At 53.2% G+C, this 13,140-nt stretch overlaps 4 protein-coding genes across 4 annotated transcripts; 2 read left to right on the forward strand and 2 right to left on the reverse strand.

Moving 5' to 3' along the window:
• On the reverse strand, positions 1–2,176 carry T310_7447 (Glutamate carboxypeptidase II; the record flags this gene model as incomplete). Its single annotated transcript, XM_013469746.1, has 1 exon — positions 1–2,176. A coding segment is annotated over one exon (2,176 nt), but the record flags the coding sequence as incomplete, so codon positions are not given.
• A 2,366-nt stretch (positions 2,177–4,542) lies between these two features.
• On the forward strand, positions 4,543–6,164 carry T310_7448 (Hydroxymethylglutaryl-CoA synthase; the record flags this gene model as incomplete). Its single annotated transcript, XM_013469747.1, has 4 exons — positions 4,543–4,602; positions 4,694–4,796; positions 4,891–5,966; positions 6,027–6,164. The coding sequence occupies 4 exons, from the start codon at positions 4,543–4,545 to the stop codon at positions 6,162–6,164; spliced, it is 1,377 nt and encodes a 458-aa protein (XP_013325201.1).
• A 732-nt stretch (positions 6,165–6,896) lies between these two features.
• Positions 6,897–7,611, reverse strand: T310_7449 (uncharacterized protein; the record flags this gene model as incomplete). Its single annotated transcript, XM_013469748.1, has 3 exons — positions 6,897–6,999; positions 7,080–7,172; positions 7,427–7,611. The coding sequence occupies 3 exons, from the start codon at positions 7,609–7,611 to the stop codon at positions 6,897–6,899; spliced, it is 381 nt and encodes a 126-aa protein (XP_013325202.1).
• Positions 7,612–8,056: 445 nt separating this feature from the next.
• Positions 8,057–10,009, forward strand: T310_7450 (uncharacterized protein; the record flags this gene model as incomplete). Its single annotated transcript, XM_013469749.1, has 1 exon — positions 8,057–10,009. One exon carries the CDS (start codon positions 8,057–8,059, stop codon positions 10,007–10,009), a length of 1,953 nt encoding a protein of 650 aa, XP_013325203.1.
• Between the last annotated feature and the right edge of the window lie 3,131 nt (positions 10,010–13,140).

The raw sequence follows: 13,140 nt of genomic DNA on the forward strand, positions 1-13,140 counted from the left end.
TATCAAACGGCAGGATCGGATTGTCTGCAAGCTCTAAAACTAAGAGACCCCACACCTCACCCAGCATGCGATGGTACTGGAAGCCAGGATCCCCGAATTTCGACATCCACTCGAAGTTTTCGTAGCAGCTATGATATGGAAAAGGCTCGCCAGTGAATCCAATGTCGATGCTCGATGTTCCTGCGATGTCTTGGAACGCCACATAGTCACTACCCGCACCCAGGCCTGGGAGTCTCTTCCCTTTCTCTTCCCAGATCTCCTTGAGCGTCTTATTTGCTGCCGGATCCACCACCCTACCCAGGATCTGGAGGAGGATACGTTGAAAGACAGGGGATGCAGAAGCTTCAAATTCCGTTCCACTCACACCAACATCGACGTTCACGTAGGCAAATCCATCCCGGCGAAGACTTTCCAATTCATTCTCCACGTGTTCAGTGGAGCCTATGAGGTTGTATTCTTCGCCATCCCAGCTTGCAAACTCAATGGTGCGAAGTGGCCGCCAGCCTAGAGTGCGCAGTTCGCCAAAGACTCTCACGATGTCCAAGAACACCGCGGTACCGCTGCCGGGATCGACACCTCCAAAACACCACGAATCCCGATGGTTGCCAACGACAATCTTCTTTTCAGGCTGTTCCATGCCCGGAATCCTGCCAATGACATTGTAAATCGGCTGTCGCTCGACCTCGTCTTGGATATTCATCAGGTTGACTTTGGGTGAGGACTGATCTCCTGTCCACCATTCACCAATGTCTGGGACACCACCCACCCATTCAGGCGGCACTTCTGAACCATGCCCCTTGAGGACCTGCAATAGCCGCTGTGCATCGCGCCAGGCGATGGGTATGCTGGGTATCTGGTTCAACCCGGAGCTTTCTTCGGGGGACAATCGCTTTGCCTCCTCGGGAGTCGACGGGAAGCCTGGAGAGAGGACGTCTCCTACTACCCAGGACATCAAACTCACTGCTCCTCTCTGCACACCATCCTTGGGCATATAACGTCCCTCTGGATAGGCCGGACCCCGCACGAAGCCGTCTTCAGCAGGATCGGAATAGATAATGCAGCCGGCTGCCCCCGCCAGCTCGGCAGCCTTAACTTTCAGTGCGCGATCGCCCTGAGAACCGTAATATCGAACCAATACTATGGACCCCTCAAGCGAAATTCCGCGGTCGGCGAGCAATTTGAAATCTTCACGGGATCCGTAGTTGGCATAAATAAGGGGTCCGGTCACATTGCCTGACTTTGAATGTCCATGGAAGACGAGGGTCTGTTGTCGTGGAGGGTCCTTGTAGACCTGTTCCTCGTCGATAGAGGCCTCCCAAGCCAACTCTGGGGGCTCAACAATGGCGACACGTCTCCCATCCGATCTCGGATAATTCAGGTACACTTGAAATTCCTCCATATGGACATCCTCCAAGCCAGCCTTCGTAAATTCCTGCTCAATCCACTCCGCCAACACGTAGCTGCCCTCTGTCCCAGCCATGTGCGCAAACCTCGAGGCTTTTTCTAGCTTCTCTGCAATGTTTGTCTCATTGATGTGACCCTGCACAAAATTCTCAACAGATGACGGTGTATACGACTGTCCGACACTGAGGCGGCTGCCTACAGCAAAGACGTCGGAGACAAATAGGAGATAAATGAGCGACGCCAAGATCAGTACTCCCACCACGCGCAGGATGATCATGCATCCTGCGCCATCCTCCCTCACTTGAATTCGCCAAAAGTCGGATCGAAATTGAAGTCGCGGCAGATATTTCCGTAGTGGTTGTTTGATCGCGGATAGTGTCCGTGTGAGACTGCTGAGCTGTTTCGAGAAACGCTGTCCCAGCTGGGAGTGCATGCTCTCGGATGAAGCTTGCCCGGTATCGTCTACATCCATCTCGTGCAGCTCCCTCTGCAGCTCCTCCATCGACTCCCGCGGGGAATTTTCCCCCGACGAAGGGAGAAAGTCGAGGCTCGACCGTGCCGATTCGACGGTTGGCGGTTGATATCGTCCATGGGGGTGCGGCCGGGAGCCGGAACCGCTGCCACTCGAGTCGCCATGTTGGAGAAGGCCCTGCCTCTCCGCATCGTCGCTGGCTTCTTCGGGACCGACACGCGAGGAACTTGGACGAGAGGAAATGGCTTCTTCGTAGGTGGGGATGGGAAGAGACTCATACTCGGACTTGTCGAGGCCCATTGCTAGGGCGGATCGGACAGAGCTCTGCGGAGCCCTGGAGATGGACGGAGATCAAGGAGGTTGGAACATGCGGGGTCATGATCTGGTCAACGAGCGGACAGCAGCTAGAAGCATGCCTGGTCTGCTTCTTGAGGCGGCAATGGGGACAGATATTGCGTTGTTGAATTGCTAGGGCGCTGATGTTCCGGAACGAATCGTGAAGCGTGATACGTGAGGCTGCTCTCCCTGACCGAAGTCTGGCCGCCAACTCCGGTGGGCCAGACGCGTGGCGCAGCCCAGGCATCGACTGTCTCACAGTTTTCTCCGTACGGAGCGCATTTCTCCCCTACAGCTAAGCTCCTGCATGCCCCTTTTGGAAAGCAAATCATTCAAGAATAATTATTTCTTTATCTTGCAGGATGTTCATGGGGCACAGTGTGGCTGATGGTTGCCTCCTTGCTGTCTCTCTCTGACTATATATTGTCCATGGATAGGTTTGCCAACTCCAATATCGATAAGAATATTGAGCGCTGGGATATTAGACCCGGCGTTGGTGGGTTATGAACTTGCTTTGGGGAATTTGACTGTTCTGTTGTCAAACTTGTAAACTCGTCGACGTTGGAGGTTTTACCACGACTCCTCAGGCACCCGTGGCATGAAGCAAGCTCATTTTACGCCGACGTGATATGTGGAATTGTATCGCTGCTGCAATCATGAGAGCTTCGTTCGCTTTGTCTCGTTAGAGCATGTTCTCTACCATGTTACCCAGATATCCTTGAAGTATGTTCGGCTTGCGATGCGATTTTCCTAGCGCTCGCACATAGGGTGGACATGGATATACGACAACATTGCATAGTAGTCAAACCAGGAGTCGGGACCCCGCGAGAACGACAAGAGAGAGTTCCTCTGGCTCGCATGAATCATCATATACTACTGCACCTTGTAGGATTCGTCCTTGGATGGGAAATTGGCGTATCTCCGAAGCCGGCCTCAATCATGCGGATGCTTTCATCAGTCTGGCGATGAACAACTTTGCAGACGTCGCGCACAATTGATCAGTAATACTGAAAACAGATGTGGTAGCTTCTCATGAGAAGCTGATCTCCACACGGGCTCCCTTATGGGTAGTGTCCTTCCCAGACTATGACAATTCATCTACGCTAGTAAGGTAGCAAGCGAGAACGATGCACGCGATATCGGACTGACCAGATGGTTCTCCCGGATCCATGCACACACATACTTCAATCGCAAGTGGTGCCACGACTCTCGAGCTCATATGCGGTGGAAGCAAACCTGACTCTTATTCCAGAGCCCTCAACCTCCCGCAAATGCCTGCCGATTCTTTGTATCCCACAGTGTGTCGTGGATGTCGAGGTTTCGTCTCTGCTGGCGTAGGGCTGCCTATTACTTGCCGATTCGACGTTACCTTACAGCACACTCTGCTAACAGTGCGGAGTACAGAGTTACTCCGTACTCCATACTGTACGAGACAGATCTGCTAACAAGTCTAATCCACTATGACACAGACACAGACACCTTGAACAGGGACAAAGATCTTTCGCTGGCCTGGGGTATCGTTGTCGAGGCGATGGTTCGGCTGTTGCTGCCTACAAGACATCCACGAGGAAGCGAGGCCCGTGAGCTTTTGCTGTAGTTAACAGTTGCGACGGAGTGCCTGATGGCAGGCCCACAATGCTGCTGCTAGACAAATCTTTGGCTGGCTTGGCTGTGCATGGGCAATTTTTTTTCTGTTACTCGGTCGTGTGTTGTCGGTGGGAGGAGGGGCAAGTGCCCACCGGCCTGTGGCTGCGATTCGCTGGTCAAGCCCCAATGGTTCAGGGGGAAGACGCTAAAGCAGACCGGCGGGCGCAAAGTCACTTATCGCTTCTTCCCGACGGAGTAAGATACCGCAGATGCAGCACAAGAAAAAGGGTCTCCTACTCCGTCCACGCAGCAGGATCTGGCGGTCTACACATTGCCATTGGGACGGCCACTCTTCTCCAGTGAATTCTTTTTCCGCCTTCTATCTCCTGCTCTGGCCACTGTCACCACTTCTGCTTTTTCTCTGACTGCATTCCATTCACATCGTGGGAACCAGCTGTCCCGTGGTAGGTGCATCGATTGGCGCCGTTATCTAGGAGGAAACGCTGACGAGGGCATCCACCGCCCCTCCCAAATAGCTTGGCCCTGAAACCCTTATTATTATCCCGCATCCATACCATCTGAACCTGCGGTCGCTGCTCTGTGACTGCTGATTGACTTTGCTATTGTCTCCTTTGCATTCCTGCAGCTTGTCTTTGCGGACTTTGCAACATCGCACATTCCGAACCGGAGACACGATCGCATCTGTGTGATTTCTCCTCCACTTCGTGTACCCCGCCGTCACCATGTCGACCCGCCCCCAGAACATTGGCATCAAGGCCATCGAGATCTACTTCCCCAGCCAGGTAGGCCTTCGCCTCGATTTTTGCAGCGATCTCCCCTGGATTGTCGTTTTTGTGGCATGCGGGGTAGCTAACACGTCGCGTGATTGTATAGTGTGTTGACCAGGCTGAGCTGGAGAAGTTCGATGGCGTCAGCGAAGGCAAATATACGATTGGTCTTGGTCAGACCAAGATGAGCTTCTGTGATGATCGTGAGGGTATGCTACACTTCTTTTGCTTGGGGGGAATGCGTCTTTCGGAAATACGGTTTGCTGTGCGTGCTGTGCTGACGGGCTGCGTTTCTCATCCTAGACATCTACTCCATGGCCCTCACCACCCTCTCCTCTCTCCTCCGTAAGTACAACATCGACCCCAAGTCGATTGGACGCCTGGAAGTCGGCACGGAGACCATCCTGGACAAGTCCAAGTCGGTCAAGTCCGTTCTGATGCAGCTGTTCGAGCCCTCTGGCAACACCAATGTGGAAGGTGTGGACACGGTGAACGCCTGCTACGGCGGCACCAATGCCCTCTTCAACAGCATCAACTGGCTTGAGTCGTCTGCCTGGGATGGTCGGGATGCTATTGTTGTCTGCGGAGACATTGCTCTGTATGCTAAGGGCAACGCTCGTCCCACTGGTGGTGCGGGCTGTGTTGCCATGCTCATCGGCCCCGATGCACCAATCGTTTTCGAGCCGGGTCTCCGTGGCACCCACATCGCCCATGCCTACGACTTCTACAAGCCCGATCTGACGAGCGAGTACCCTGTTGTGGATGGCCATTTCTCCATCAAGTGCTATACCCAGGCCGTCGATGCCTGCTACAAGGCCTACAATGCCCGTGAGCAGGTCCTGAAGGAGAAGGGTGCTGCTCAGAATGGTGTGGTCGCCGACGACAAGACGCCTTTGGACCGCTTTGATCACGTCCTGTTCCATGCTCCCACCTGCAAGTTGGTGGCCAAGTCGTACGCGCGGTTGCTCTACAATGACTACCTCGCCAACCCGTCCCACCCCGCCTTTAAGGACGTGCCGGCGGAATTGCGCGATCTGGACTACGACAAGTCCCTTTCTGACAGAAACGTCGAGAAAACCTTTATGGCCTTGACCAAGAAGCGCTTTGACGAGCGCGTGAAGCCTAGCATTGAGGTCGCGACCATGTGTGGCAACATGTACAGCGCCAGTGTCTACGGCGGTCTGGTGAGCCTGCTCAGCAACGTGACCTTTGACCCCAGCCAGCCCAAGCGGGTGGCCGTCTTCAGCTATGGCAGCGGTCTGGCCAGTTCCATGTTCAGCTTCAAGATTGTCGGTGATGTGTCGACGATGGCTAAGAAGCTGGACTTGCACAACCGGCTCAATGCCCGTCGTGTCGTGTCTCCTCAGGAATACGACAACGTAAGTCCTTTTTCTTCTTGCTCTCTTGCATTCTTTGGACGAATGGCTGACCCGTTTTAGATGTGTCTGCTCCGTGAACACGCCCACCTCAAGAAGAACTTCAAGCCGGCCGGAAACCCGGAGACCATTGCTCCCGGCACGTACTACTTGGTCGAGGTTGATGACATGTTCCGACGCAAGTACGAGATCAAGGCATAGACCAATGACCGGCCATTCAGATGACGGGATGAAATTTGCGGTTTGTCAGGCTTGAATAGCGTTTCTTTTTTTTCCAGTGCATATTGCCGATGACTGGGCTTTCATCGTGTTTCTCTTGTCCCTCGGTCTGTTGGCTGCATGCATAGAAAGTCATTGTGATATGGGCGCTGATATGATCAACCTCATCATCATAATCATAATCACCAGAGGACTAGGATGAGCTTTTCTCACACAGGCATGTGGATAGAGAATGATCTTTTGTGATGACTAGATAAGATCGTATATAGTTTTAATAATGCTGAATTGCAGTACTTTTGATGCGTTCTTTCAGGGCAGCAGCCAGTCCTCAACTCCATTCAAAGAGAGAAACTCCGGTGAAGCGCGTCGACAGCGCGAGCGACGCGTTCACACGCAGGCATTGAAACGGCTCGAGGATGGACACATGCACTCCGGACTTCTGCATCGTCTGCGCTGTTTCTAAGTATGACTCACAGACGCGGATGGTTGGAAACATGAAACAAACAGTGCTCCAATGGTAGGCTATACGGTTGCCATGTCAGGCAAGCCGGCCACGATGCTCGATTAACTCTGCTTGGCTCCCGAACGCATCGGCCAGGCGGTGATCCTGCCAGATCGTGATTCCTGACTCACGCGTCGTGGTGGCGCATCCGGTTGGCCGCTGCTGGCCAATCCGCAGCAGCCGTGCAGGTGAATTTCCAGCGTCCCGGCGTTTCATAGGCTCGGCCTCGCCCAGTCAGCAGGCGTAACGCCGCCGTGGCCGGCCAGCGCGTACTGAGACTCCTGCCAGCAAACCCGAGCCTCAGTCTCATCCATCCTGCCATCAAAATAGCAACGCACAAACCTGAAACTATCGCGATCGCTGGCCGCATTGCAGTGTTCTCCCTGTGGCATTACCAGACGGTCCATTCATCGACAAATGAGGCAACCCGGCGCTTGGGGAAGTGGCCGTTCTCCACCAAATCCCACGCACTCGCCCCAGTGCTGCTACTACATACGGTATACAGAGTATATTCCTGTCTTTTTTTATCCTCAGGCTTCGCAAAGGCGCCCATTTTTGCCGCCGAAGGGGAGCAAGCTTCTCGAGCAAAGCGCTTCACTGAGACTCGCGCTCCAGAGGCTATACAGACCGAGCAATTTATTAATAGCATACGACAAGCAGAATGTGTTACTGAATATAGATCTTCAAGCTCATGACAGAAAATAGCATCGCAGCTAACCCTCCGAAGAGATCAGGGACTAACCCAGTAGGAACATCTGAAACGAAGAAGATGCCCGATTTAGCACATTGACGCGCGACTGCCTCCTCCATCTCGCTTCCTCCACGGTTTTTCCTCAGGTGTAGGACTAGGTTCGTGTATGGATCTGCAGTAACCCCAGAGAGCTCCGATACCAGGAAAAGAAAGAAGCCAGTGGTTTTTGGCGTCATGATGGAGCTCGATTTTCTGTTTCATGTTACCATGTCGGGGATCTTGTGGACTGGGTTGTTTTTATTTTTGCAGGCCTGTGGTCTTCCAGATCAGCATTTAACATCCAAACGATTTCCGTCGAGATACTCGTTCTCTTGAACATGTCTTCTTCATCATCTTGCCATTGAACCAACTATTTTCTCTTTTGCTCTCTTGATGGTGCTGTGAAATATAGTTACCCATCGCTGCATCTCTACTCCACCTACCCTACTTTTGCATCACTCTGCAGAAGGATCAGTGCCACTGTCCGTCTGGGAAAGCAGGTCTTTCCTGTGGTTGATTGGTCCGTTGGTATCCTGTTCTGATCTCGTTCGAGATATTTTCGGTTCATACCTTGGTGAGTTGCTGTATGACATGTGGTCCATCAATAGACCTTCATGCTCATGATGACCCCTTAGCGGCAGTATGTCTCTGGAAGACTCGTACTATATGCCAAAAACGCCTCCTGGGGCAGCTGGGGCACAGGTTGTCGGCAGCGCGCACAGCCGCAACACCTCTGCTTCGTCCATCTTTTCTCAAGACTCATCTCCCGACTCGGTTGTGACGTGCATGACAACTCCCAGCACGTCGCCTCCCAATCATCAGCATGGGCCGGCTCTTTTGCCCAAGATCCGGACTCAAGACGTGATCGTTGAACCTGCATCCGCTGGCGGACCACGGCGCCATCGGCGTGTCTTGTCCAACACGCGGAATCCTCCGGGCTTTGTGCCCTATCCTGTCAGCCGTCCGTCTTTGCAGAGAAGTGTCATTGACACCAGCGACTGTGCGGCGCTCGTTTCGCCGATCTCGACAGCACCAGCCCAGGGGTCAGGTACTGCATCGGGCCTGTCGTCGCCGATTGCTTTGACATCGTCGACTAAACGCAGGAGCTCGGGAGGGCACTCCCGCTCGAGCTCTGCGTCCAGCATTGACGAGGCCACCTTGTCCCGGTACGGCTATCCAACGTACAGGCAGCTGCCAAAGTATGTCTCTCAGTCGCAGGTTTCTCCCACGACTCCCGTCAGCCCGGCCTCGTTCACCTATCCGACGTACCCCCAGGTCCCAAGCATCAGTGTGCCCAGGCCCATCCAAGTGCCACTGGCGGTGCAGCCCTCATATGCGGTCGTTCCTTCTCCCCAATATGAGTATCTCCACAGCTATAGCGCGCTGCCATCCCCTGTTGTGCAGGTCGCCCCGTCTGTTGACTCCCAATCATGTACTACGCTTCTGTCTTATCTCACAAGCCCGACTCAGGCCATTAACCTGGTCCGTAATGTCAGCATTGTGCCGACAAATGGGCTTCAAGACTATTTCTGGTGGGATATCCGCAATCTGCGTAGTTGGTCGAGCTTCTCTCTCTCCACCTTCAATGACATCAGCGGACTCACCAAGCTTTTGAAGACTCCGATCCCGGCTCACCTGACTCCCCAAACCATGGTCCCGTCTTCGCGTCTGTCTCCTGAATCGGAAAATGCGCTGATCAGTCTGATCAATGACATCTATGCACCCCGCGTCAACGCGGCTCTAGCAGTATCGCAGGGGCGGGATCACCTACGGCTTTATCCTGCTCCGGATGCCCACACGTCTGCCAGCCGGAACCGCGGCGGGGCTCACTTTCTTGCCAACTATGCCTCTGATACCGAGCGCACGAGCTCAGGCTCGCCACGAGGGCGCGTTGTCGGGATAGTCAAGAGCTTCGATCGCTGGAACACAGGCATGCGAAACGAGCCGCCGCATCGACGGGTGGAGTATCTCAGGGGATTGGCACATCTGCAGCGCTGCATGCGGGAGCACTCGTGTCGATATGGCTTCATCATGACGGAGATCGAGCTGGTTTGCGTCCGCGCTGGCTGCGATGAAGGCGACGATGTGCCGTATTTTGGATTCCTCGAGCTCGCATCACCTATTGCCACGAAAGAGTCTTCTGCAACGTTTAATGTGGAAGCTGTGAAGTCTGCAGAAGCGGTGGCGACAGCCGACTCGAGCGAACCTCCTCACTCCCCAGGCTCCTCTGACGACTCTTCCTCCCGCAGTGCCTCTCCGCCTACCGCAAGCTGCCCCGAGAATGCATCCGAAGGCCTCAATGTTCCCATGACCGCTACGCTGGGCCTCTATTTCCTGCTGATGCTGTCCAAAGCGGTGCCGCTGCCATCTCAGCCGTCAGGTCACCTGAATGTCGGTGGACCTGGGGCGCTGACCCGTCAACGCATCCTGCCCGAACCCAAGGATAAGTGGATTCCAGAACCTCAGACGGCAGAGAAACGGGTCGCCAAAAGGGTACGTGGATGGGTGTGGCCACAGGATGCATGGGACCGCCGCGAGGGAGCGCGACCCAAATCGGCTGCGATGAGAGCAAGGGCTAAGCAGTGGCACAAATAGTTATAACTTATGCCATTGTACTGAAGAGGGAGAGAGTAGGATCAAGAGCAAGAATAGGTAATGTCTATTTGTTGCGAAACTTTTCATTTGGGGGTTTGTTTTCCCCGATATTCCGTGGTGTTTACTCTCATTATTGCCTTGGACTGTTTTCTCTGTCCGCATCGGCTGTTGCTCGATTCCCCATGGCGTATCCGGGCTTGCATTTTGTCATATTGCTTTCTGTTTCCCATGACTGGATGGGTTGATTTTCGTTTGGTAATATTTTGTTGTCTCATATTTCGGTTTTATTACTTACGTGAAATTTCCTGGGTGATTGGATAATATAATCAAGGAGTTCACTTCTGTGACAAGAATTGTATCATTTAATGAATTCGAGGCCTACAGACCGAACTCTATTGGACCTGGTTCATCCATATGGCCAAGTCGCTGTCGCATATCATAATATGGCTCTACCAGTCATAATCCGGCTATCGGTGTCTATCATGTGATTGTTCTGTTATATCCTTGGGCTGTTTCTTCGTCGACATCTCGACGTCATTAGCGGCAGCATTTGCATTGTTCCAGGGAAAAGCGGGGAAGCCTGAAGTCTGGCAATGGATGTTGTACAGGTTTTGTTCCTTGTTCTGTCATGTTGCAATGATGCTTTTGCGGGGAATTAATTTTGACAGTTGTTATTGCGACCTTTGGACTGGTGCCACGGAATGGATAGACTCCGTCACTGCAACAGAGTCGAATTTTGAATCCGTGCAACAAGCAATTTCATCGCGAGCGATAGCTGCCTCACAGCTGATATGCAGGATGGATGCGCATCCATGAATATATGGTGGCAGCATCTAGATCAACAAGGAAAGATAAGCGTGTTGGTCAGGGTGCGGCATGTAACCTTGACCCGTCGTTATCTCTTGAGGTCTGCCCAGCTTGTGCCCTGCTTCTCCGAGTTGTTGGACCTCTTGGAAGATTACGTATGCACACTCTTCTGACATACTACTGTTGTACTGCACAACATACATACAGACAGAGAACTCCCTCTAGGAACGTGTGATTGACATGTTGATCATGAATATCATTCACATGTTGAAGCGTCAAGGCGTTGCCACATACGGCAACCGTTATGGCATTCCATGGTTGGGGGCTGATCAGCTGTCTCCACTGAATCCTTGACAGGAGCAAACCGATGAGGTGCGTATTCCTGATCAGGGTGGACGTATATATCGACTGATCTTGTGTTGGATGACATTCGCGCCACCTGATAGAACAACCTTGGTTCTCGTACGCAGCAACTGCTCGCCCATGGGATGCCTGATTGAAAGGACAGTGGTGGGGTTCCCTTGCGCCTTCCAGAATGGTCCGAAGATAAAGGGTTATTGTCCGGGGAGAGGGAAGGGGCCAGGCACCAGGTCTGCCCGGCCCGCTGATTGGCCAGCGTGGCTGTTCCTGGCCCAGGCGAAGGGAAAGCGCGAACCACGGAACGCCATTCCCGTGACTGCGTGCGCACGATTGCCACAACGGGTAAGTTCCATGCATTCAGGTTCTTATTCGGATCTTGTTTTAGTGTTCGCCTGCTTAGCGCATGCTACCTTCCTTTACCACCTCGACGCGCGCTCCCGGCGGTGCTCCGTTGGCTGCTTTGCCTCATGCGAACTCGTCATTGCTCGATTCATCCTTGGTTGGGCGCCTGGCTATCCATGGATGGCACGTCCATGGCCTTGGGGGCAGACCCATGTGCTTGCTGCTCGCTTCCTAAGCTGCTTAGCACGGGGAAGATCGAGCGAGGATCGATGATCGGCCGGCCCTACGTAACCTAACTGCATGACTAGGTAGCTTGTCATGCAAAAACATTATTCTTAGGTACGCAGTCGACAGGGGTAGCGGTCTCTCCCTGACAGTCCCGGAGTATATATGGACGAAGATCCTCATTTATCTCATTCCTTCTGACTCTCGACGGAGAGCATCCTCCACGGTGGCAAGTTGCATATACACACACACTCCTCTTGTCTTTTGCCTGCAGCCTGGAGTCCCATGACCACTGACCACAACTTAGGAACGCCCCCGGATACTGGAACGCCCCCCTGAACCTTGATCGAATCGGACTGCAGATAATTTAATTTTAGCCTTTTAGCTAACTCCGGGCCACGAGTCGCAGCCCCATTCGGAAAATAGGTTGACTACAGGTGGGTATCCGTGCGGTATAAGGTTCCTTGGAACGACGTCGCTATGACCATATATGACCTTATTCTTCGTCGATTTTATCGGTCCCCGGGCTGGTACTAAGTTATTAACCCACGCGGTTAATGGATTTCGGAACTATTCCGGATCGACCAACATCGTATCGATTGCTGGTTCTTGCGGATTCTAGCCTCCAAGAATCTTGGACAAACCAGTCATCTGATAGTTGAGCCCTGGTTCACCGGAAAACAAGGCAACAACTCTTCATCAACCAGGGGTCTTCTGCATCTCGGCTGTATGTACAAACTCTGTAGCCTCTGATTGCTCCAGAATGATGGGACTTACCCCCATCCTTGCTCCCATGCACCGGCAAAGCGCCTCCTGCAGCCACATCTTATTCGTAGTTCGGGAGGATTCAAGCATGGTACCCAAATAATGGGAAGGGCAGCTGACTGGATCGATCGATCGATTGATGCATCGCCAAGCCCGACTCCTCCCCCGTGATATCTGCGTTTTTTGGGTCTGGTATAACAATGCAGCCGCATGATTGGGATGGCGGACGAGGAAATGTCCGTGCCTGGGGCGGGAATTCATCTTCTCCGACCCTAACCCCAACCTTCTCCGCACTGATTGAAACGTTTGACCAGGGCTTTGATGCCAGCACGGGCTGGCAACTCAGTTTCTCGGAATACGCACGCGGCACCGAATGTAACCAACGGTCCACTCGGCATGCGTTCCCTCTCCCAGATTAACCCTAACCGCCTAGCGGCCCCAAGGTGTCATCCATTCTGTATCGGGAAGATCTCATCAAACTTATATACGGCGCTGGATCTCGCCATGGCATAGACTTGTTCTCTCTCTCTCTCTCTCGACCACGCCGTTGACGTCGTTCCTTCCCTGTCGTCGTCGCAGACGGCAGTCATTCCCTTTCTTCATTTTTTATACTGCACTTTGCAATAGTCACT

The sequence above is a fragment of the Rasamsonia emersonii genome (assembly GCF_000968595.1).
Source record: "Rasamsonia emersonii CBS 393.64 chromosome Unknown ctg1118621760544, whole genome shotgun sequence".
Classification (NCBI taxonomy): Eukaryota; Fungi; Ascomycota; class Eurotiomycetes; order Eurotiales; family Trichocomaceae; genus Rasamsonia; species Rasamsonia emersonii.